Source organism: Erinaceus europaeus, chromosome 16 (assembly GCF_950295315.1).
Source record: "Erinaceus europaeus chromosome 16, mEriEur2.1, whole genome shotgun sequence".
NCBI classification, from domain to species: domain Eukaryota; kingdom Metazoa; phylum Chordata; class Mammalia; order Eulipotyphla; family Erinaceidae; genus Erinaceus; species Erinaceus europaeus.
Window position 1 is genome coordinate 18,966,230 of NC_080177.1, and position 26,670 is coordinate 18,992,899.

General features: G+C 41.0%; 1 protein-coding gene across 4 annotated transcripts in view; it reads left to right on the forward strand.

Annotated features, from left to right (window-relative positions):
- USP8 (ubiquitin specific peptidase 8) overlaps positions 1-26,670 on the forward strand; it is a 65,731-nt gene that overhangs the window by 32,519 nt on the left and 6,542 nt on the right. For 2 of the 4 annotated variants that reach the window (XM_060174645.1, XM_016192025.2), the window contains 10 exons: positions 3,688-3,832; positions 5,543-5,705; positions 7,624-7,768; positions 8,321-8,544; positions 12,106-12,657; positions 18,562-18,642; positions 18,984-19,243; positions 21,329-21,541; positions 23,485-23,695; positions 25,677-25,913. In XM_060174645.1, coding sequence (XP_060030628.1) covers positions 3,688-3,832; positions 5,543-5,705; positions 7,624-7,768; positions 8,321-8,544; positions 12,106-12,657; positions 18,562-18,642; positions 18,984-19,243; positions 21,329-21,541; positions 23,485-23,695; positions 25,677-25,913 — 2,231 coding nt within the window. Of the gene's footprint in view, positions 1-3,687; positions 3,833-5,542; positions 5,706-7,623; positions 7,773-8,320; positions 8,545-12,105; positions 12,658-18,561; positions 18,643-18,983; positions 19,244-21,328; positions 21,542-23,484; positions 23,696-25,676; positions 25,914-26,670 lie in introns of all 4 variants that reach the window. The other 2 variants (XM_016192026.2, XM_060174646.1) reach the window with 2 other exon arrangements.

Sequence of the window (26,670 nt, forward strand, 5' to 3'; positions counted from 1 at the left end):
TCTTTTTTAACCAGAGCACTTATCAATTCTGACTTATAGTGGTGCAGGAAATTGAACCTGAGACTATGGAGCTTTAGGCATGAGAGTCTCTTTACTTAACTATTATGCTATCTACCCCTGCCCCAATAACCCAGAGCTCAGCCTCCACTGCATTGAAGGAAGCTTTGATACTGTGGTCTCTTTCACTCTGCCTTTCTGTATGTATTTTTAAAAAACCAAAGGAAACTAGAACTAACAAACTGACTGCCTGGGTTTGAAGATCTCTGAATTTTCACTTGACCTTGAGCATTTGATATAACCCATTTAATTTTCTTATCTGTAAAGTAGAGATAATGACAGTACCCTTTTCCTAGGGTAAAATTTATATGAGATAACATTTATAGAACATTAAAAAATAAAGATGGTAAACACTAGAATTATTAAATGATATTTATGAGTCAGTATTACAGACTTATTACCACATCAGACAGGTAGCTGCTGATTACATAAGGAGGCACAATGTCATGAGCACCCAATTAATCATGTGTATGAACCACAAAAGGCTACAGACTTAGTTATTTAAAAGGTTTCTTGGGAGTCGGGGGGTAGTGCAGTGGGTTAAGTGCACATGGCGCAAAGCACAAGGACCGGCGTAAAGATCCTGGTTTAAGCCCCTGGCTCCCCACCTGCAGGGGAGTCACTTCACAGGTGGTGAAGCAGGTTTGCAGGTGTCTTTCTCTCCCCCTCTCTGTCTTCCCCTCCTCTCTCCATTTCTCTCTGTCCTATCCAACAATGACAACATAAATAACAACAATAATAAAAGGTTTCTTTACTCTCCTCTAAGATTCTGTACCACTAATTTGAATATTTCCCATATATGGTGTTGAGTAATGCTAGAGAGGTTGTGGGGACAAAGGAACCCTCTTCCACTACTGGAGGGAATGTAAATTGGTCCAACCCCTGTGGAGAGCAGTCTGGAGAACTCTCACAAGGCTAGAAGTGAACCTACCCTATGACCCTGCAATTCCTCTCCAGGGTATATATCCCAAGGAACCAAATTTACCCATCCAAAAAGATCTGTGTATACCTGTGTTCATAGCAACACAATTTGTAATAGCCAAAACCTGGAAGCAACCTGGCTGTCCAGCCACAGACGAGTGGCTGAGCAAGTTGTGGTCTATGTACACAATGGAATACTACTCAGCTATTAAAAATGGTGACTTCACCTTTTTTTAGCCCATCTTGGGTGGAGCTTGAAGGAAGTAAGATAAGTCAGAAACAGAAGGATGAGTATATGATGATCTCACTTACAGGCAGAAATTGAAAACAAGATCAGAAGAGAAAACAACTAAGCAGAACTTGGACTGGAGTTAGTGTTACACCAAAGTAAAAGACTCTGGGGGCGGGCTTGTTCAGGTCCTGGAACATGATGACAGAAGACTAGTGGGGGTTGAATTGTTATGTGGAAAACTGGGAAATGGGAACTAAGTGGTGGCGCACCTGGTTGAGCACACATGCTACAGTGCACAAGGACCCAGGTTCAAGTCTCCAGTCCCCACCTGTAGGGGCAAAGCTTTGCCAAGTGGTGAAGCAGTGCTGCAGGAGTCTCTCTCTCCATCACCCCCTTCCCTCTCAATTTCTGGCTGTCTGCATTCAATAAATATATAAAGATAATAAAAAAATTTTTAAAAAGAATAAAAAGAAAACTGGGAAACGTTATGCATGTACAAACTATTTACTGTTGACTGTAAGACATTAATTCCCCAATAAAGAAACTTAAATATTTAGTAATTGTCAGAATTACACACACACACACACACACACACACACACACACACACACAGAGTTTGATTGTTAATTGTATATAACAGTAAATGAACTCTATTTAAAAGACTGCCGTATGGAGGCTGGCAGATAGCTGTCACACATGCCTTGCCCCAGTAGCATGTACAAATGACAAGACTGGGCCCAGGAGGCCATTCGGCAAGGCCCTGAGTGTGTTTGCATACATGCTCGCACACTCATACACACACACATGCACAAACACACATGTACACATATTATAGTAATCTGAAAAGTAAGCGGATCTTAAAAAGGCACCTTCCTAGAGCTACTTGCCATTTATTCAGAGATGTGTTTCTTAATCCATAGATTTCTTTGTGTCTCATCTTGCTTAGCTGTTCCCCTTCTCAGTGGTCAGCTTGTTTAGTCTGTTTTGTTGCCAAAATGATCTTGGCAGTCAGAGGAGGAAGATGAAAACTGGATACTTTAGGGGAGACGCGTGGCACACCCAGTTAAGCACATATATCGCCATGCACAAAGACCCGGGTTCGAGCCCCTGCTCCCCACCTGCAGGGGTTACTTAACAATGAAGCAGGTTGGGAGTCGGGCAGTAGCTCAGCGGGTTAGCAAAGTGCGAGGGCCGGCTTAAGGATCCGGGTTTGAGCCCCCAGCTCCCCGCCTGCAGGGAAGTCGCTTCACAGGGGGTGAAGCAGGTCTGCAGGTGTCTGTCTTTCTCTCCCCCTCTCTGGCTTCCCCTCCTCTCTCCATTTCTCTCTGTCCTATCCAACAACGATGACATAATAACTACAACAACAATAAAAAAGCAAGGGCAACAAAAGGGAAAATAAATAAAATGTAAAACAATGAAGCAGGTCTACAGGAGTCTTATCTCCTGCTCTCTCCTCCCCTTTCAATTTCTCTGTTCTGTCAATAAAATAGAAGAAGGAAGCTGGATATTTTAAAGATCTACTTATTATTTTTTTTAATTTTATTTATTTTCCCTTTTGTTGCCCTTGTTGTCTTCTTATTCTTGTTGTAGGTATTGTTGTTGTTACTGATGTCGTCATTGTTGGACAGGACAGAGAGAAATGGAGAGAGGAGGGGAAGACAGAGAGGGGGAGAGAAAGACAGACACCTGCAGACCTGCTTCACCGCCTGTGAAGGGACTCCCCTGCAGGTGGGGAGCCGGGGGCTCGAACTGGGATCCTTACGCTGCTCCTTGTGCTTTGCGCGACGTGCGCTTAACCCACTGCGCTACCGCCCGACTCCCTACTTATTATTTTTGAAAGTTTTATTTATTATTTTATTTTTTGCCTAAAGGGTTGTCACTGGGGCTTGGTGCTATGAATCGGCTACTCCTAGCAGCCAATTTTTCCTTTCTTTTTTTCTTTTCTTTTCTTCTAATATAGGACTGAGAGAAAATGAGAGTGAAGGGGGAAATAGGGAGAGAAAGATAGCACCTACAGATCTGCTGCAGGTGAGGAGTTGGGTGCTCAAACTTGGATCCTTGCACGCTCCTTCATATAAGCATACTATGATGTGCTTAACTGGGTGTTCTACTACCCTGCCCCTATTTTATTTATTTATTTATTTGGATAGAGACAAAAAAAATTTAAAGGACGTTGGGGAGATAGGGCTAGAGACAAAGATGCCTTCAACACAGCTTCACTACTTGTAAAACTTCACCTCCTGCAGTTAGAGACAGGGGCCTTGAACCCAGGTCCTTGCACATTGTAGCATGTGTACTCAAAAGGATCTATTTACTATTAATGTTAGTTTTAATGTTAATAAGTAGGATAATGGGGTAGTAAGTTTATGACACCCAGTACCCTTCACTCTTCTAGAAAAAGCTATTTTTTTGTATTTAGTGATATGCTAGCACAGGAAACTAGGTGTGTGTCACTCATACTGTCTTTTATTTTTAAGGAACAATTACGGCAAAGGAACTGTACACAATGATGATGGATAAAAACACCAGCTTAATTATAATGGATGCTCGGAAAATGCAGGATTATCAGCTTTCCCATATTTTAAATTCCCTCAGTGTTCCTGAAGAAGCCATCAGTCCAGGGTGGGTAACATTGTGTATTAGACTTAACGACAAACTATATATAGACAGTAGTAAATCATACTGTTTTTCATCCTAACTCAGTGTGATAAAGTAATCTTTTGTGACCTGTTCATTCTCAGCTCTTTTGTCCCACACCTGACCTTTTTTAGAAGGGGAATGAGCCATGAAGGGAGGAGGAATGTAGGCAGGAGCATGCTGAATAAACCAGGAATTGCAAGGAGCCCTTTGACTGGCATGGCGTGAGGGCCAGTTAGTGAGAGATAAGGACATGGAGGTTATAGCCACTGGGGGAGAAGACACAAGGCAGTGAGTAAAAGAGAAAGTGAACATCATGCTTTGCTGTAGAGCTGACAGCATTGACAGCATAGCAGAGCTGCTCAAGAGCAAGGACAGGACTGGCAGTGGCACACCTGGCTGAGCGCACGCGTTACAGTGCACAGGGACCTGGGTTCTATCCCCCAGTCTCCACCCACAGGGGGAAGGCTTCACAGGTGCTGAAGCAGGGCTGCAGGTCTCTGTCCCTCTTCCTCTCACTTTCTGGCTGTCTCTATCCAATAAATAAAAAGATAATAAGACCTTGGACAGCTTATGTAACCTCACTGTAAGTTCAGCTTTCCCACCTATAAAATGAGGGTGGCAATAATGCCTACTTCTGGGTGGGGGTAGATAGCATGATGGTTATACAAATAGACTTTTATGTCTGAGGCTCCAAAGTCTCAGGTTCAGTCCCCTGCACCACCATAAACTAGAGCCAAATTATGCCCTGGTAAAGAATAGTAATAATAATAATACCGACTTCCAGGATTGCTGTGTATGTTAAATAAATGTTCTCTTGTAGCTCAACTAGTTACTAGGAATGAAAATCCTTTTCAGAGTTTTAATTTTTCTAAGTTGAGTATCACTTTACTGAGGGAATGTTGATTTACAGGGGTACATCTCCACATTTTCCCAAGAGACGTGTCAGCAAACTTCACCCTGATAGGGGTGTTCAGATGAATCAGTCCATCCAGCCATTCTTCCTTCCTTCCTTTTTCTTTCTGGAGGGTTAAAACTGAGTTAAAAGTTTTTAAACTAATTAATATGTTAACATAGTCTGACTTTAGAAAAAGCAATCTGGGGGATGGAGGAAATAGGATAATGGTTATGCAAAAAGATTTGCATGCCTGAGGCTCCAGCCTCTCAGGTGCAACCTCCCAAACCACCACAAGCCAGAGCTGAGCAATGCTCTGGTCTCTCTGTATATCTCTCTCATACTATATAAATAAATACACCCATTTATTTAATCAATAAATACATACACCTATTTATACGTGTAAATATATATTTATATATATAAAATATTAAGAGAAAGAAGGAAGGAAGAAAGAAAAAAGGAATGATGGCTCTGGGGGTATGGTGGTGGCACACCTGGCCAAGTGCTCACATCACCTCGCGCAAGGACCCAGCAGGTTCAAGTCCCCTCATCCCAGCTGTGGGTGGGGAAGCTTCACGAGCAGTGAAGCAGTGCTGCAGGTGTATGTCTTTCTCTGCCTATCACTTCTTCCCTTCTCAGTTTCTCCATCCTATCAAATGAAAAAGAGGAAAAAAGAAAATGTCTGAAAATTGGCTATGATGTGATACAGACTGTATAACAAAATTCTGTGTTTGATGTTACTATAGTAGGCTACTCTAGTCTACTTTTGCCCCAATGCAATTATTAATGTTTTTCAGAACCACTACTAGTTGGATTGAAGCAAATCTCCCTGAAGATTCTAAAGACACTTGGAAGAAGAGAGGGATGGTGGATTATGTGGTACTTCTTGACTGGTTTAGTTCTCTAACAGATCTACAATTGGGAACTACTCTGTGGAGTCTGAAAGATGCACTTTTCAAAGTGAGTGATTTCCTTCTTTTAATAGAGATAGAAATTGAGACAGAAAGGGGAGATAGAGAGGGAGAGAGACTGAGAGACACTTGCAGCCCTGCTTCACTACTTGCAAAACGCCCCCTGCAGGTGGGGACCAGGAGCTCAAACCCGGGTCCCTGTGCACTGTAACGTGTGCACTCAACCAGGTACACCACCACCCGGCCCCATGATGAGCAATTTCTTTTTTATTTTTTTTTTAATATTTTATTTATTTATCAATGAGAGGGATAGGAAGAGAGAGAAAGAACCAGATATCAGTCTGGTACATGTGCTGCCGGGGATTGAACTCAGGACCTCATGCTTGAGAGTCCAGTGCTTTATCCACTGCGCCACCTCCCGGACCACGACGAGCAATTTCTTATTGTACTATATTGCGGGCTTTGTTGGATTGTTAGAACGGCATACTGACTTACTGTTTATCTTTTTAAAAATCTGTTTAAACCACAGCAGAATATCATAGTTTCCTTTACTGTGAAAGAAAGTTAGGAAAAGGAGAAAAGTGAAGAATTACAAAATTACAAACAGTTCTATGACTCCTTTCAATACAGAACATGTGAGTCAACAGTATAAATGAAGTCACCCACGCAGATTTATAAAACCTTAGTGTTTAGCTCAGGGACAAGGAGATTCATCATGTTCTAGTTGGAGACATTAAGTTTAGATTTTGAAGATTTGCATTTGAATCTTCAGAAAATAGGATATTAGCATTTTCAGATGTATAAATCAAGGGATTTTTTTGTTATTATTTTATTTTGTTTTGTTTTAAGAATTGGACTATGAAATATAGGGGACCAGGGGACTGGGTGGTGGCACACCTGGTCGAATGCACACATTACCATATACAGGGACCCTGGTTCAAGTCCCCAACCCCCACCTACAGGGGAAGTCTTCATGAGCAGTGAGGAAGGTGTCTATTTCACCTTCCCCTTTCAGTTTCTCTTTTTCCTGTCACATATAAAGAAAAGTAAAAAGAGAAATATTAGGGTAAAGGAAGCAGTCACTATAGAGAAAAGACTGATAGGATCGTGTTGGCTAAAATAAAACTTAGGTTTGTTAGATTGATTTTGTCATCATCAGAGCTTTACCACTGCAGGCCAGCTTCTTAGATAGCAATAGCAAGAGAGAGAGGTTAATGCTTTACAGCACAATAGTTTACACATGGGCTCAGTAAACCTCATGGAGAAAGAGAGAGAAGGGGGGGGAGAGGTGATCACACTGAAGTGGCTCCAGTATGGTGGGAGCTGGTCTCAAACCTGGGTCACTTGTATGGTAAGTAGGCATCATCCCAAGTGAACTGTCTTGTTGGCCCAAAACCAGATTTGAATTAACACCATTAAACTAGAAGGCAGGAAACAAAAATACTCACAATAAATGTGGCAGTGGTTTAGAATACCTAAAATCTGAAAAACTTTTGTAAATAATAAGAAAATGAAGGTGGGGGTAGATAGCATAATGGTTATGCAAAGAGAGACTCTCATGCCTGAGGCTCCAAAGTCCCAGGTTCAATCCCCTGCACCACCATAGCCAGAGCTGAGCAGTGCTCTGGTTAAAAAATTAAAAAAAAAAATAAATAAGAAAATGACTCAAGATAAAATAGTAAAATTAAGTAGTGGGCACAGACATGAATAAAAGAGGAAGTCTAGAGGCAAAAAAACAAAGTGGTCAGCGTTCATGGAAATCAGAGAAGCGTAAACTGGAACAGTGGATACCATCTTCACTGATGAATATAAATATTTTTAAGATGGTATTTAATGTGTTAATGCTAACCCTCCATTCTGGTGAATGAGAAAGATTAAAACCCACTCGTCTCATTTCAGATTTGTGGTGTTTTCAGCCGTGAAAAAGACTGATGCCATGCTGAAAATATCTTTCCCTTGTTTTGTAGTGGGAAACAAAAGCTGTCCTGCGCAATGAGCCTTTGGTTTTGGAAGGAGGCTACGAAAACTGGCTCCTTTGTTATCCCCAGTACACAACAAATGCTAAGGTCACTCCACCCCCACGAGGCAGGAATGAAGAGGTGTCTGTCTCATGTATGTATGTGAAATTTTTTGTTTAAAATTGCTGTGGTAAAGTAATTCTGTAAGATAAATTGTTTATCTTTTCAGGAAGAGTGTTTATTGTTGTCTGTGTATTTGTCCTGCAAGATAGGAATTTGTTAAAAAAAAAAAAAAGGGAGGGGGCTGGGCGATGTCTCACCACCCCAGGTAACCTTTATATAATGTGCAAGGACGCAACTTCAAGCCTCCAGCCTGGTACCATGCAGAAGCACCACACAGAGGAGGCTTCACAAGTGGTGCTGCAGTGCTGTGGTGTCTCCTCTCCTCTCTCTGCCTCTTTCCCCCTCTTTGTCTCTCAAGAGAACAAGAAAAGAGCCCACTGTGAGTGGTAGATGCTGGGAGCCCCAGTGATATCCTGGGGTGGGGGAAGGTAAAGTTAATGTCTTACTGTAAGACTGTTGTGGCTGTCTCTTCATTTAACTTACATGTAACCCACACATATAGCATACATATGCGTGTGTATACATACTCAGTGTTGAGGGGCTTGCTATTTTAAACATGATATTATTCTTTTGGGAATTTTAGTGGATTTTACTTACCCTTCACTGGAAGAACCAGTTCCTTCTACACCTACTGCACAGATGCCACTTCCTTCTATAGAAATAGTTGGAAATATAGAATTGACTCACCATCAAGCTGAGCAAATGGGACCAGTGCAGATACCAGCTCCGTATCAATCAGTTGCCACATTTAAGCCTGATGTCTCACCTATAATTCATTCAGTGCCTATTATAAAGACTATTCCTCAGGTATGCTCTTGCTTTTCTCTTAGTACCACCTTCCCTTTTGTTTTATTATGTCAAACATATAGTATATAGATGATTTTTGATATTTAAAAAGGTATTGAGTTTTTCAATGATGGTTCATTAAAAAAAATTTTATATGCGTATCTATTTAGCACAGAGACAGAGAATTTGAGAGGGAAGAAAAAGAGAGGAAGAGAGAGGCACACTTGCAGCAGCACTACTTCACTGCTCCTAAAGCTTCCGCCCCGCAGATGGGGCCCATGGGCTTGTCCGAGGTTTAGCACATTGTGACGTGTGTGCTCAGCCAGCTGTGCCAGCCCTTCAGTCCTCCAGCCAGTCCCTCCCATTTCATTCATTTTTAATGACCTTCTACTCTTTAATATTTCAGATTAAATCTTAGCACTACTTTTAACTTTTTTTTTAACATCAAGTAAAGCAGTTTAGACAGAGCTTATGTTATTGTACTCCCTTTCAAACTAATCCACCTGTTATACAAGTCCTGATCTACCAGTTATTTTTAATGATTTATACACTTTTTCGAGCATGTTTTGAAAGATGAAGTTTATATAGGTACTCTTCAATATTAAGAAGACAAGACATGTACAAAATTGCCCATGGCCTAAGACAGAATGTCAGAATTACTTTTAAGTCACTGGAGTACTAAGCAAGAGGATAAATTCTGACAAGAATAGTTCAGTGAGCTTTCATGGGGGAGGTATTTTTATCTTCGACCTAAGAGATTAGGTGGGGAAAGGCAGAGGCATAGCTCACTGTCGGGTAGTGTCCATGCATGCCTTGCAATACACTCAGGACCTCATAAATGCAAATCAGTGCCCACCCACTGTGCAACCTACCAGGCTACCAGAATATTCACCCCCCCTTTTTTTGATGGGCAGAGAGAGTCCGAGGAGGAGAATGAAGGATGCAGCAGCCCCAAAGCCCAAATCTGGGTCATGTCCAAGGCAGAGCGACACACTCTTCATTTTAAAACATCTATGTAAACTAACCGCTTTCCTCACTCACTAAAAATCCAATTTTAAATAGCTACGCACTGTATCTAAATTACATCTGAACTCTTTTTTTTAATATTTATTTATTTATTCCCTTTTGTTGCCCTTTTTTATTGTTATAGTCATTATTATTATCATTGATGTCATTGTTGGGTAGGACAGAGAAATGGAGAGAGGAGGGGAAGACAGAGAGGGGGAGAGAAAGACAGACACCTACAGACCTGCTTCACTGCCTGTGAAGCGACTCCCCTGCAGGTGGGCAGCGGGGGGCTCAAACTGGGATCCTTATGCCGGTCCTTGCATTTTGTGCTGTGTGCACTTAACCCGCTGCTACCGCTGACTCCCACATCTGAACTCTTATCCTAGCTGGAATGGTACTGTTGTCTCAACTCTTCTACCTCTTCAGGCTTATACTATTATACTACTTATACTCTTATACTATGCTTATACTTATACTGTTATACTACTTATACTCTTATACTATGCTTATACTGTTACACTACTTATACTCTTATACTATGCTTATACTGTTATACTACTTATACTCTTATACTATGCTTATACTGTTATACTACTTATACTCTTATACTATGCTTATACTGTTATACTACTTATACTCTTATACTATGCTTATACTGTTATACTACTTATACTCTTATACTATGCTTATACTGTTATACTACTTATACTCTTATACTATGCTTATACTTATACTATTATACTACTTATATTCTTTTTTTTTAAATAATTTATTTCTTTATTGGGGAATTAGTGTTTTACATTCAACAGTAAATACAATAGTTTGTACATGCATAACATTCCCCAGATTCCCATTTAACAATACAACCCCCACTATGTCATTCATCATCTTTCATGGACCTGTATTCTCCCCACCTACCCACCCACCCACCCCAGAGTCTTTTACTTTGGTGTAATACTCCAATTCCATTTCAGGTTCGACTTGTGTTTTCTTTTCTAATCTTGTTTTACAACTTCGGCCTGAGAGTGAGATCATCCCGTATTCATCCTTCTGTTTCTGACTTATTTGACTCAACATGATTTTTTCAAGGTCCATCCAAGATCGGCTGAAAACGGTGAAGTCACCATTTTTTACAGCTGAGTAGTATTCCATTGTTATACTACTTATATTCTTATACTATTCCATAAATCAGTAATATTTGTCCCTTTTCTTTTCTCAAAAATACCATGTTTCTTCAGAATTGAAGACTTAAAAATATTATGCACTCAAACGATGAGCTAGTTCTTTTTCTCATTAATATTTTATGTTTTTTCTTTTCTTTTTTGCCTCTAGGGTTCTCACCAGGGCTTGGTGCCAGCACTATGAATCCACTGCTTCCAGCATCTTTTTTTTTCCCCCTACCATTTTTTATTGGGTAGGACAGAGAGAAATGGGGGCAGGGGAACAGATACCTTTAGACCTGCTTCACCACTTGTGAAGCTCTGCCCCCCCGCCAAGGTGGGAAAGCAGGGGGCTCAAGGCCAGATCCTTAGGCGGGTTCTTGTGCTTAATACTTTGTGCACTTAACCATGTCTGCCACCGCCTGGCCCTCATTAACGAATCTTTAAAAACAACCAAGTAGACACTAGAGAATGAATTACTACTCTGACTTTAATGTGGAAAAATACAAGAGAATTGGCAGTTTGAGGAAGTTGCATAGAGAAGATGGTGGCTTGGTGTGTAGTAATGGAGATAGAGGTGTAGGAATGAAATCATCAGACTGTGGAAGGGCGGGAGCTCTATATTTAATAGTCTCTTATATACTATTAAATTTGAGCAACTGTCTTTATGGAGGTTATATTCATAAGATAAGACTGGGAAGGAATAATGAATTCAGTTTTCAAGATTTAGATACAGATCAGATATTGAGTCAGCAATTGGATATGTAGAAAGTGAACTTAGTCTCAGTATGTCCAGATCTAGGCTGTTTATTTTAAAATGAACTCTTCCACGTATAAAACACATCCAGGTGAACTGAAAGTTTGGAAGCAAGAGGACATAAGTACTAGCTGCATTTGACTATCCCCTGTTCAAAGTTCTTATGAGAAATCTGAACACAAGTAATTTACTAGTAGGTGCTGTAAGAAATTTTGTCTAGGGAGTTGGATGGTAGCGCAGTGGGTTAAGTGCATGTGGCGCAAAGCACAAGAACCAGCATAAGGATCCCGGTTCGAGCCCCCGGCTCCTCGCCTGCAGGGGAGTCGCTTCACAGGCGGTGAAGCAGGTCTGCAGGTGTCTTTCTCTCCCCCTCTCTGTCTTCCCCTCCTCTCTTCATTTCTCTCTGTCCTATCCAACAACAACGACATCAATAATAACTACAACAATAAAACAATAAGGGCAACAAAAGGGAATAAATAATTTTTTTTAAAAAAAAAAAAAAGCAGAACTATAAGTGGTCTGGATTTAAAAAAAAGAAAAGAAATTTTGTCTCCATAAAGTGACAGTTCTTTCAGCACAGCTTGATTTCAGGATCTGAAATAGTAACATTTCTGGATTTTGGCAAAAGCATATTTGGCTTTGTTTTTGTTGTTATAGATTGATCGTACTACAAAACCAGCAGTCAACTTTCCTGAAGATTATAGAATAAGACCTGAAAGCACAAAGTATGAGCATGGAGTAATTATTCCTGATCGGTCCACAAAGCCGCTATTTCCCTTTCCGACTACCATGTTAACAGATGAAGAAAAAGTTGTTATTCTTACAGAAAATATTCCTCAAATGGAGAAAAGCAAACAAGTCCTAGAAAGACAGCAAGAGGAACAAATAGAGAAAATGAGGGAAGAACAAGAACAAAAAGGCAGAAGGCAGCCATCCGAAGAGAATGAAGCCATAGAGAAGCGACAGAAAGCAAAAGAGGAAATAGAAATGAGAGAAAACGAGCAGGCCGGGGAAGAAGAGGATGAAGCCTCAGCAAAGAGGGGCAGAGAAATCACAGGAGTTAAAAGGCAAAGTAAAAGTGAGCATGAAACTACTGATGCCAAGAAGTCTGCGGAAGATAGGGGGAAACGGTGTCCAACCCCAGAACTGCAGAAGTCAACAGGCGAGCTGTCTCATGCCACTGTGATAGGAGATGCCAGCACAGTCAAGGTACAGGCAGAAACCAGTAACACAGACTGTCAGCTCTGTCAGATTATAGACCTGCCATTCTGCTTTCATTCCACAGACAGGGCAGAGACCTAATCATTTGCAAGGGAATGGTAGATCTTGTACTCAGTCACCTGCTCTTCTTTGCTCAGGAATGGAATTTCTTTATGAAAGTGTAAAATGCAACACAGTTTTAACACTTAAGATAAACACCCCTTTGTTTATGTTGGATTTATAATCATCAAAAGGCAAGCATGGAAAAAAAAAAACCTTCCAACTATTTAAATAATAGATTTTTTTTTAAAGGTGTATTTATTCATTAATGAGAGAAGGGTAGAGGGCAGAAGTATCAGTACCTCAGTCTGGCACATGTGAGGCCAAGGATTAAAGCCAGATTCTCTTGTTTGAGAGCCCAGTACTCTGTATTCAGTGTTTTACCTCCCAGTCCACTGTATGACAGATGAGGTACATATTAAATTTTTTACTTTTTAATTGTATTCTGTATAGAAGTCTGTGCTTTGAAGCAGGAGGCTAAAGATTTGCTAGAGATCAAACTATGGTGTCCTGGCATAAAGCATAAATGTTATCATTGAGCTACATCCCTGGTTCCCTATAATCTCTGTGTCCCCTTTAATATGTTACTATTTATAAGAATTACAATTTCAAGGTAACCAAACTCATATGCTTGAGTTCAAAAGAGGGCATGGTGCATATACAGTAATGACCAGCATCTGCTCTGGGCCTTGTAGTATTATGAGTCAGTGCTTTCTGTCCATTGTGGTTTTCACTTACTTTCCCCACTCATTCTTCAGAGTTTCTTTTTTCTTTCATATTTATTTATTTATTTATTTATTACCTCTTATTGCCTTTGTTGTTTTATTGTTGTTGTTGGATAGGACAGAGAGAAATGGAGAGAAGAGGGGAAGAAAGAGGGGGGAGAGAAAGATAGACACCTGCAGACCTGCTTCACCGATTGTGAAGCAACTCCCCTGCAGGTGGGGAGCCGGGGGCTCGAACCGGGATCCTTACACTGGTCCTTGCACTTTGTGCCACTTGTGCTTAACCCACTGTGCTACCGCCCAACTCCCTTTTTTCATCTTTTGTGTGAATAAATCCCACATGATTTATACTCTCCTTATCTTATAATCTTATAAATCAATATTAAATCACTAATAAAAATTATTTTTTAAAATTTTATTTATAAAAAGGAAACACTGACAAAAAATAGGCACAACTCCACACAATTCCCACCACCAGAACTCTGTATCCCATCACCTCCCCTGATAGCTTTCCTATTCTTTATCCCTCTGGGAGTATGGACCCAAGGTCATTATGGTAAAAATTATTTTTAAAAAAGAAATCCCATATGCACTTAACACCTTACTTATCAATGGAGGCTAGAGCACATATTTACATGTATGAGGCCCTGGCTTGTTTCCTGGCACCTGAAAACAAAAGCAGACAAGACAAAAAAATAAACCAGCCGTATCTGTTTTGAAAACAAGGTGGAACAAACTTTGAGAGGCCTCATCTTTTTTTCCTTCTGTAATATTTTTAATCTGATGAATTTGTACTAGCTAGTGATAGGCTTGTACTAGGGGAAAGTGAAGTTTTAGTTCACTTCTGAAATGTTGATAATTTTACAGTCTGTTAATATTAAAGGAAAACCAGAAAGTGGAATTCTAAAGGCTGGAGCTTTTAGAGAGAAATAAAATAAATAGTTCATTGGGTGGGGAAAACATAGCTATAATTATTAAAACTATGTTAATACTTTTACCATACGGTTATCCTCCATCTTGAGAGATATGAGGCCAGGGAAATATTATGCAACAGACTTCCATTCCTGGGACTTTTGAGATCTCAAGTTCAATCTCTGGTACCACCATGAGCCAGTAGGACTGAGCAGTACTCTGGTCAGCTGTTCTTTCATTTGCTTTTGTCAATATTTAAGATCCTTTTCATTTTAAAAAGTATTTTACTTATTTACTAACGAGACAGAAGGGGAGGAGAACCAGACATCACTGGCATGTGCACTGCTAGGGATTGAACTCAGGGCCTCATGTTTGAAAGTCTAATGCATCCTATACTGTGCCACCTCCCAGACCGCCCAGGACAATTTAACTGAGGCTGGTAGGCTGAAGAGTTATTCTGTGCAAGTGTATCGCAAGAAATATAGAACCCAGGGATCGGGCGGTAGTGCAGTGGGTTAAGTACACATGGTGCAAAGCACAAGGACAGGAGTAAGGATCCTGGTTTGAGCCCCCGGCTCCCCACCTGCAGGGGGGTCACTTCACAAGCGGTGAAGCAGGTCCGCAAGTGTCTTATCTTTCTCTCCCCTTCTCTGTCTCCCCATCTGTCTCGATTTCTCTCTGTTCTGTCCAGCAACATCAGTGGCAACAATAATGACAACAAGAACTGTAACAACAAGAGCAACAGAAAATGGGGGAAAATGCCCTCCAGGAGCAGTGGATTCGTGGTTCAGGCACTGAGCCCCAGTGTTAACCCTGGAGGCAAAAAAGAAAAGAAAAGAAATATAGAACCCACAATACTTTATACTTTTCCCACTGATTTCTTCCACAGGACAGGGGGTGGTTCATCCAGGATCAATTAGATGAAGAATGCAGAGACAGAAGCCAGAAACGCACATGGCTATTGCCATGAAGGCATTTTCTCTGCTAGTGTATTCTATTGATTTGTTTCTAAATAAAGCTTAGCCCTGGTTTTACTGATTGCCCTTTTGAAGTCAACACTTTTATATAATTGGCATGTTTATATGTTAAAGAGCCTAGTTATTTGTCTTATCATTTAAAGTATGCATACTCCTTTTATGAAAATAAAAAATATTTTGGGGAGTTGGACGATAACACAGTGGGTTAAGCGCACATGACGCAAAGTGCAAGGGCCGGTGTAAGGATCCCAGTTTGAGCCCCCAGCTCCCCACCTGCAGAGTCACTTTGCAAACGGTGAAGCAGGTCTGCAGGTGTGTTTCTCTCCCCCTCTTTGTCTTCCCGTCCTCTCTCAATTTCTCTCTGTCCTATCCAACAACAGCTATGATAACAATAACAACTACAGTAAGCGCAACAACAAGGGCAACAAAAGGGGAAAAATGGCCTCCAGGAGCAGTGGATTCACAGTGCAGGCTCCAAGCCCCAGTGATAACCCTGGAGGCAAAAAAAAAAAAAAAAATTAGGTTTTACTTAAATGATTCTACTTTTGGATAGATACACAAATAATCAAAGGCAAGATCTTGGAGATATTTATATATATATATTTGCTTTCAGAACAATGTTATTTACAATAGCCAACAGAAGCAACCCAAAATATTTACTGATAGATGAACACATTAAAAAAAAATGTAGAATGCATATACTGTGGAATATTATTCAAGCTTTAAAAGGAAGACTTTTTTTTTTAACACATGCTACAGTGTATTAAAACCTTGAGCCCACATGCCAAGTGAATTAAGCTCATCACAAAAGGACAAGTATTTGGTGATTGGATTTATGTGGTCTCCTACCTAGAGTAGTGAGACTCATAGAGAAATGAAGTAGTGTTGCTTCCCAGGGGCTAGGTGGGAGGAGGAGTAGGGGGGAGGTTTAGTGGGTATAGTGGTTCAGTTTTGCAAATCGAAGAGAGTTCTGCAGAAACGCTGCACTATGGCTATGCTAATAACACTGATGTCTTCTTAAATGAAATCAAAGCTTGCTTACTTCCTTAAATGGTGCTCTATATCTTTCCTTCCCTTCCTTCCCTTCCTTGCCTTCCTTCCTCCCTCCCTCCCTCCCTTTCTTTCTTTTCTTGTTTTTCTACAGTACCAAGGCTTGAACCCAGGGCTGAGCCACCTCCCTAGCTCTCTGCATAGATGTATACTGGCCACGTCACGTTTAATGACAATAGACTAGATGAGTATAAAAACTCAAGAAAGGGGCCGGATGGTGGCGCACCTGGTTGAGTGCACATGTTACAATGCGCAGGGACTCAGGTTCAAGTCCCCGGTCCCCACCTGCAGGGGGAAAGCTTCATGAGTGGTGAAGCAGTGCTGTAGGTGTCTCTCTGTCTCTCTTCTTCTCTGTCCTCCCTTTCCTTCTTGATTACTGTCTGTCTCTATTCAATAAAGAAATAAAGATAATAAATTAAATTGTTTTCCTGTGGACTGAGTCACTAGATAGCTGGAGATAGCTCAGCTGGCAGAGCACATGCCTTGTTGAACATGAAGACCTGGATTTGAGACCTGGCACCACATAGAAACACTTTGGACGGTGGGGCAGTGCTGCGATCTCTTGTCTCTCTGCTTCTCCTTTCTTTCTTTCTCCCCATGCCTGTGCCCATGCACACACCTTAAGAACTTTAGACTAAGGATTGACGTAAGGATCGCGGTTTGAGCCCCCGGCTTCCCACCTGCAGGGGAGTCACTTCACAGGTGGTGAAGCAGGTCTGCAGGTGTCTATCTTTCTCTCCCGCTGTCTTCCCCTCCTCTCTCCACTTCTGTCTTACTTAACAACAATGACATCAATAACAACAATAAAATAAAAAATAACAAGGGCAATAAAAGGAAAAATAAATATAAATGTATATATATATATATAGAGAGAGAGAGAGAGAGAGAAAGAACTATAGACTTAAAAAAAATAGACCCAGGAGGGCCAGGTGGTGGCGCATCTAGTTAAGCACAGACACATTACCGAGCTCAAGGACCCGGGTTCAAGCCCCTGTTCCTCACCGGTAGAGGTGACACTTGATGAAGGTGAAGCCAGGTCTGCAGGTATCTCCTTCTCAATTTCCCCTTCCTCTCTCAATTTCTCTCTGTTCTATCGAACAAAATAGAAAAAAGAATGGGAAAAACTGGCTGCCTGGAACAGTGGATTCATAGTGCTGACACCAAGCCCCAGCAGTAACCCTGGTGGCAATAAAAATAAAAAAAACTGGGGGCCAGTCGGTAATGCACCAGGTCAAGTGCACATAGCGGGAAGCAAAAGGACCGGCACAAGGATCCCAGTTCGAGCCCCTGGCTCCCCACCTGCAGGTAGGTCGCTTCACAAGTGGTGAAGCAGGTCTGCAGGTGTCTGTCTTCCTGTCCCTCTCTGTCTTCCCCTCTTCTTTCAATTTCTCTCTGTCCTGTCCAACAACAATAGCAGCAACAGCAACAACACCGGAAAAAATGGCTGCCAGGAACAGTGGATTCGTAGCGTAGGCACTGAACCCCAGGAATAACCATGGAGGCAAAATAAATAATTAAATAAATAAATAATCGGGCCAGGGAGACTTCTCAGTGGTAATGCACATACATGAAACCCTGTACTCATTCCCCAGAACCACATCAAAAGTGTACAAAGGACTAGGGAGAGATTCTGATGATTCTGCATAAGACTTTCATGCCTGAGACTCTGAAGTCCCAGGTTTAATCCCTGTCACCACCATAAGCCTGAGTTAAGCAGTGCTTTGCTCTATCTGTATCTGTCATTAAAATAAAACATTAAAAAAATTTTTTTTAATATTTATTTTCCTTTTTGTTGCCCTTGTTTTTTTTTTTTTTTTTATTGTTGTAGCTATTATTGTCATCATTGTTAGATAGGACAGAGAGAAATGGAGAGAGGAGGGGAAGACAGAGGGAGAAAGTTAAGCACCTGCAGACCTACTTCACCGCTTGTAAAGCGACTCCCCTGCAGGTGGGGAGCCGGGGGCTCGAACCCAGATCCTTACAGTGGTCCTTGCACTTTGCACCACGTGCGCTTAACCCACTGCGCTACTGCCCGACTCCCAATAAAATATTTTTATAAGTGTGTGTGTGCATGTGTATGTGTGTATAAAGGGGGGCAGTATAAGACTTGTTTTGATACATGTAACTTGAATGTGTGACTAAATTTAACTCAAGATTATTATTATTATTATTATTATTATTTTAATTAGGCTCAACGAGAACCTTTGACAAGAGCACGGAGTGAAGAAATGGGGAGGATTGTACCAGGGCTGCCTTCAGGCTGGGCCAAGGTAAAAACTCAAAATGTGCACAGCACAATCAGTTTTACTACTTCGGTACAAAAGATAAGACTGCTGCCTGATTCCAGCAGGGCTAGATTTCTCACTATGCAACTTGGCATATGGGCTCCCGTACACGAACGTCTCTAATACTGGTCATTTAGAAACAACGAATTGCTTTCAAATTGAGATTCCTTTGCAAATATGACTGTAGAAGTAGTGCCGTGTATTCAGATTGTGCCGATTCTAAAGGTCGGCAGAGGAGTGGTTTTGGTTGATGAATGCTTTTTGTTTCTATTAATGGCCATTATTTTTTGACCTGTGGGTTTTGTTTTGTTTCTTTTCCTTCCAAGTTCCTTGACCCAATTACCGGAACTTTTCGTTACTATCATTCACCCACCAACACTGTTCATATGTATCCACCGGAAATGGCTCCTTCAGCACCTCCTTCCACCCCTCCAACTCATAAAACCAAGCCACAGATTCCTGCTGAGCGGGATAGGGAACCCTCCAAACTGAAACGCTCCTACTCCTCCCCAGATATTACCCAGGCTATTCAAGAGGAAGAGAAAAGAAAGCCAGCCATAACTCCATCAATTAATCGGGAAAACAAGTAAGTTTACCCCCCTACTGTTTGACCATGTTCAGTACTAAGCAGATCAGCTTTTTAATGTCAAGGAGTCAGATTTCTATGAATAGTTGTAGCAGCCATGGTTACTTACCACACATAAAAGACATGAATACTTCTTGTGGTCCCTTTGAGGACTGTGGTTTATAAAACTGTTAATTCTGTCTTTTGTGAATCTCAGATTTCAAATTGGGGGGGGGGACACAGCCAGTAATGTGGGGGGGGACACAAATTGGGGGGGGACACAGCCAGTAACGTGGCAGGAAACTGATGTAATATTAAGTAACATACATTTTACTGTGTGTCTCCTCCTAGTGATTATAACTCTGTGTTGCTTTTGTTACTCTGTTCAGAAGTGATCGATATCCCAAAATAGTATCTCATTTAGATCTGTTGCTGTTTTTAATCCCTTTTTGAAAAACCTCTTAGGCTTACGATTGATAGTTCTGATAATTTTCAAGCCTGCTTACCACTTCTGATTTTATTTTTTTGGACAAAGGGTAGAGTAGATGAGTAGTTAGCTAAAGAATGTCAACTAAACCATCTCTTTTTTAGCCCTTTTGTTGCACTTGTCAAAACAAAAAGTTGACATTTTTGCCTTCTAATGTCTTTCCCTCCTAGATAGGGGCTTACATGAAGGTTTTTTTGTTTGCTCTCTTTTTTTTTTTTTTTTACCAGAGCACTATTCAGTTCTGATCAATGGTGGTGGGGGAATTAAACCTAGAACTTTGGAGCCTCAGGCCTAACAGTCACTTTGTATAATCATTATGCTATCTACCCCTGCCCATAGGTCATTTTTAAATTCAGTAAATATAGTTATGTATTATAGGACTCAAAATTTGAAAAAGAGTGAGATTTTTTTCCTTCTTAGATTATCGTCATTAAAATTCATTAACTTTAAAGACTGTGCGTATAGTTGATGTACTTTAATATTAGATAGAGGAGAGGGCGTACATTTGCACACGGATAAATGAAAAAATGGATTGAAATGTGTGTTATCAGAAGAACGCTTAGGATCAATAATAAATTCTGTCAGCTAACACTTTTCCTAGCAGTTCTAGAATAGCACATGAGGCTGGGAGACAGATTAATGATTATGCAAAAAAACACTAATGCCTGAGGCACCAAAGATCCCAGTTTCAATCCCCAGCATCACTTAAGCCAGAACCGAGCAGGTCTTGCTTTGATAAGTCAGAAACAAAAAACCATAGAGAAATACCACGTGTAAACCAAGTACATGAAGGAGAAAAAAAGTCTTAGAAGTATTCTCTAGTCTAGGGCTTTCTAGTACATTTTTCTGTGATTATAGAAATTTTCTGTATCTGTGACTATTTTGAATTGTGGTTTATGAAACTGAGTAACTGAATTTTTTTATTTTAATTTAAATCTGTCTAGCTACTTATAACTTTTTTTAAAAATATATTTTATTTATTAATGAGAGGGATAGGAGAGGGAGAGAAAGAACCAGATATCACTCAGGTACATGTGCTGCTGGGGATTGAACTCAGGACCTCATTCATGCTTGAGAGACCAATGTTTATCCACTGCGCCACCTCCTGGACCACTAGCTACTTATAACTTCTATCAGCATACTTGTCAGCACAGCCCCAGACTTTATAGTACCCTGATAACTGCCTCTGGTTGCAATTTAGTCCGGTAACGTGTTAAGACCTCACTGTACGATGCTAGACATACAGCAGCCCTTGGTCAGCATCCTTGTAGAGTTTAGACATTTGGTGGTACTGAGCTTTCTGGGACCGCTTAAAGATCTTTAAAATAATCTCTGCTAGATAAAACTTCTGCTCTAACCACACCTTATCTCATCTGAAATATCAGACTGTCTCACATTATATGAACCATGACCCTATCTTAGAGGTCAGCAGCATCTGTTTAATGAGAGTCTAGATATTGCCATTTAGTCGCTAGTGAATATTCTCTAAGACCCAGTGCCTCATGAGTTGGTTTATTGACTGTTTACAGGATTACTTTGTCCTGTAATACAAAGACTAGAGTTTGTTACCGTTTGTATTTTGAACCTCTGAGGTACCTCTTGTACTTCCTCTTCCTCAGGCCAGCATGCTACCCTAAAGCTGAGATCACAAGGCTTTCTGCTTCTCAGATTCGAAACCTCAACCCTGTTTTTGGAGGAGGTGGGCCAGCTCTCACTGGGCTTCGGAATTTAGGAAATACTTGTTATATGAACTCCATATTGCAGTGCCTCTGTAATGCTCCACATTTGGCTGATTATTTCAATCGAAACTGTTACCAAGACGATATTAACAGGTAAGGAAATGTTTCTTCATTGCCATCAGGATTATCTCTGGGGCTCAGTGCCTGCACAATGAATCCACCGCTCCTTGTGGCCATTTTTCCTCTTTTATTTTTTATTTGATAGAACAGATAGAAATTAAGGGGGGGGGAGAGAGCAAGATGGAGAAGGAGACACTTGCAGCCCTGCTTCACCACATGTGAAGCTTCCTCCTTGCAGGTGGAGAGCATAGGCAAAACCAGGTTCCTCTCACTTGGTAATATGTGTGCATAACCAGGTATGCCACTGCCTGGCTCCCCAGGTAAGGAAAAGTTTATACTTTTTAATTGCCAACATGGTTATCACTGGAGCTCAGTGCCTGTATGATGAGTCACCTGCTCCTATCTATTTGTTTGTTTTAATAGAAACAAATTGAGAGGGAATTGGGTATATAAAGACAGAAAGAAAGACACCTGCAGCATTGCTCCAAATGCTGGTGAGGGAGTCCCACACGTGGGACCAGGGACATGTACTTGGGTCCTTCCTTGCACATGGTAGTATGTGCCCTCAAACAGGTTTGCCACTACCTGGCCCCAGAATTTTATGTTTTTATAGGGTGACCTAACCACATTTACCACCTAGATGTAGCAAATTCAAATTAGGAAAGAAAAAAAAATTGAAATGTAGAGCAGCAGGAGTCGGGCAGTAGCGCAGCGGGTTAAGCTCACGTGGCGTGAGGCGGAAGGATCCCGGTTCGAGTCCTTGGCTCCCCACCTGCAGGGGAGTCGCTTCAGAAGCAGTGAAGAAGGTCTGCAGGTGTCTTTCTCTCCCCCTCCCTGTCTTCCTCTCCTCTCTCCATTTCTGTCCTATCTAACAACAACGACAATAACAACAATAATAATAACTACAACAATAAAAAAACAAGGGAAACAAAAGGGAAAATAAATAAGTAATTAATTTAAAAAAGAAATGTAGAGTAGCCAGGGAAGTGATTTGGCTGGTAGAGCTCATGCTTTGCAGACCAGAGACCCCAGGTTCCACCCCACACATTATATACCAGAGAGGCGCTCTGGCCTCTCTCCCATTAGATAAGTAAGTACTTCTCTTTGTAAAATCTAGAGAAAAGTCTCTTCTGGTAAGGGGAAAAAAGAGAGGGAGAGAGAGAGAGAACGAGGCTGGCAGCCACAAAGAAGCTAGCTATAGGTGACTATTTGGTAATAAATCTGTGAGATATATATAATTTTTTGTTTGTTTTTTAGTGTAGGCTCTAACATTAAAATCAAAACTTCACCGTGCTTGGGGCCATGGAGCTAGGTCACTGATGGTGCGCCTGCTTTGCCATGTGCCCCACCCAGCTCCGACCACAGCTCCGCCCCCCCCACTACTCTGGAGGTGCTTCAGTTATGTGATTTCTTTCCTTCTCTTTCTCTGTCTCTCTCTTCCTCTTTTTTTTTTTTAATAGGATAGAAATATGTGGAGGTGGGAGAGATAACCTGCAGCATTATTTCACCACTTGCAGACCCTTCCCCCTGCAGGTGGGGGCTGGGGGCTTGAACCCAAGTCCTTGTGCCTGATGCATGTGTTCTCAGCTTGATGCACCACTGCCCAGCGTCTGTCTCTGTCTGAAAAAGTACTGGATCTGTGACACACTGGTGACAACAAAGAAAACTTCATTATACTCGACTCTTCAAACTTTCCTTTAGGGGGCGTGGCGGTGACACACCTGATTGAGTGCACCTGTTACAGTGCACAAGGACCCAGGTTCAAGCCCCCGGTCCCCACCTGTAGAGGGAAAGCTTCACAAGTGTTGAAGCAGTGCTGCAGGTTGTCCCTCTGTCTCTCTACCTCCCCCTTCCCTCTCAATTTCTGCCTGTCTCTATCAAATAAATAAATAAAGATAATTAAAACATTAAAAAAATCATTTTTTAAAAAAATTTCCTTTAATGCTTTATCATGATTTTTCATTTTATTCACAAAGGTCGAATTTGCTGGGACATAAAGGTGAAGTGGCAGAAGAATTTGGCATAATCATGAAAGCCCTGTGGACAGGACAGTACAGGTATATCAGTCCGAAAGACTTTAAAATCACCATTGGGAAGATCAATGACCAGTTTGCAGGATGTAGCCAACAAGACTCCCAAGAGCTGCTTCTGTTCCTCATGGACGGTCTACATGAAGACCTGAATAAAGTAAGTTTACTGCCTTGACGTAAGTAAGTTGACTTTTCTAAGTTGCAACGTTTCTATAAGGTTGTTAGCCTTATAATCCTGTTTATATCTGTTAAAAATCATAATTACGGGGCCAGGTGGTGGCACACCTGGTAGAGCACGCATATTACAGTGCGTAAGGACCCAGGTTTGAGCCCCTGGTCCCCACCTGCAGGGGGAAAGCTTTGCAAGTGGTGAAGCAGGGCTGCAGGTGTGTCTCTGTCTCTCTCCCTCTCTAGCTCCCCCTTCCCTCTTGATAACTGGCTGTCTCTATCCAGTAAATAAAGATAGCAAAGATATATACATATACATATACATATACATATACATATACATATACATATACATATACATATACATATACATATACATATACATATACATATACATACGATTACTTTGTCATGTGCATGACCCAGGTTTAAACTCATCCTTCGCCACACTGAAGGAACCTTCAGTGCCGTGACTTCTGCCTAAGTAAATTATAATTGGTGATGGCTCAGTGATAGTATATTCAAATCTGATGACACTACTGCATGAAACTACATAAATCTGATGTTTGCACTTATTTCCTAAAATGTGAACAAATAGTGTAGTGAGAAATAATTGCTATATCTTTATCATGTTTTAAGTTATGTATTATACATCATACTTTTTTTAAATCCTTGTATATTGGGTAGAGACAGCCAGAAACTGAGAGGATAGGGGATACAGACGCTGCAGCCCTGCTTCACCACTCGCAAAAATTTCCTCCTGCAGGTGGGTACCAGAGACTTGAACCTGGGTCCTTGCGCATTTTAACATGTGCAGCAGTCAACCAGGTGTTCCACCACCTGGCTCTACATTACGCTTTTACTAAAATGAGAATTATTTCATGTAGCCAAGTGACCTATGTTAAAGATTAAGGTGTGTGGGAGTGGTAGTGCACTGTGTTAAGCGCACGTGGCACAAAGCGAAAGGACTGGAGTAAGGATCCCAGTTCAAGCCCCTGGCTTCCCACCTGCAGGATTAAGCCACAAGCAGTGAAGTGGTCTGCAGGTGTCTGTCTTTCTCCCCTCCTCTCTGTCTTCCCCTCCTCTCTCCATTTCTCTCTGTCCTATCCAACAACAGTAATAACAGTAATAACTACAACAATAAAACAACAAGGACAACAAAAGGGAATAAATTTAAAAAAAATCAAGGTGTGTAGCCCTACATAAACATCCACTGTCTGCTTTTATATCCACTCCAGGTTCTTCCTGATATCAAACTGTCCTCTTACTTACCACCTTTGAGACCACCATTCATAACACTGAAAACCATACACACTTGTATGTGTACCCATGACACCAAGGCAACAAAATATGTACTTGTAAGCCTACCTCACAGCTATGTGGAAAAGCTCTTTTCAGAGCCAGACTTTTCACTGAGTTAAAAAAAAAAAAACCAATTATATATATATGTCCAAAATCTCACACCCTTTTGACAAAAGTTTTTTTTTTTAAGTTTTACTTATTTGTAATTGGATAGAGACAGAGAAATTGAGAAAGGTGGGGAGACAGGGAGAAAGACAGACAGACACCTGCAGCCCTTTGTCACCACTTTTCCCCTGCAGGTGGGGACCAGGGGCTTGAACCTGGTCCTTGTGCACTATAATGTGAGCGCTTAACCAGGTGCACCACTGCCTGGGCCCCTCGACAAAGAATTTTTATGACACCTAATGATAGTAGGTTTTTTTGTTTGTTTGTTTTGTTTTTTTACCAGAGTACTGCTCAGCTCTAGTTTATGATGGTGCAGGGGATTGAACCTGGGACTTTGGAGTATCAGGCTTGAGAGTCTCTTTGCATAACCATTATGCTATCTACCCCCCCCAAACTTCCTTAGGAGAAGCAGAAGTGTCCTAACTTTGCTTAGTGTATTTCTGATTTCACATTTAAATGCTGACTGGGCTATTAATAGACAATTTAAATCATCTTATTTCTAGGCTGATAACCGGAAGAGACACAAAGAAGAAAATAATGATCATCTCGACGACCTTAAAGCTGCAGAACATGCTTGGCAGAAACATAAGCAACTCAATGAATCTATCATCGTTGCACTTTTTCAGGGTCAGTTCAAATCCACAGTACAGTGCCTCACCTGTCACAGAAAGTCTAGGACGTTTGAGGCCTTCATGTATTTGTCTCTGCCGCTAGCATCCACAAGTAAATGTTCATTACAGGTAAGTGTAAGAATGAAAAAGAATGATTTTTTTAAAATTAAAAAATACTGTTTGTATAGATATGCTTTATTCAGTAATGAATTCCAAATATAAGTGCTGTTGGTGGTGTGCATTTAACCATATGCCAGGACCCCGGTTTAAGCCACTGATGCCACTGGGGAGCACCATGCATAAGCAGAAGTTTCAGGAGCAGTGGAACAGTGTTGTGTTTCTCTCCTCCTCTCTCCCTCTCTCTAGAAAAAGTGGGGCTGCTTTGCCATGTGCTCTGGTGTATTTTACCCTTTCTCTGCTTCTCTTATCGTTATCATTAAGAAAAATATCTCTATATATAAATATATACCTTTCTTTTTTTTTTAATTTATTTTTTTATTGGGGAATTAATGTTTTACATTCAACAGTAAATACAATAGTTTGTACATGCATAACATTCCCCAGTTTCCCATTTAACAATACAACCCCCACTATGTCATTTATCATCCTTCATGGACCTGTATTCTCCCCACCCGCCCACCCCAGAGTCTTTTACTTTGGTGTGATATGCCAATTCTGTTTCAGATTCTACTTGTGTTTTCGTTTCTGATCAACTTCTGCCTGAGAGTGAGATCATCCTTCCGTATTCATCCTTCTGTTTCTGACTTATTTCACATAACATGAATTTTTCAAGGTCCATCCAAGATCGGCTGAAAACGGTGAAGTCACCATTTTTTATAGCTGAGTAGTATTCCATTGTGTATATAGACCACAACTTGCTCAGCCA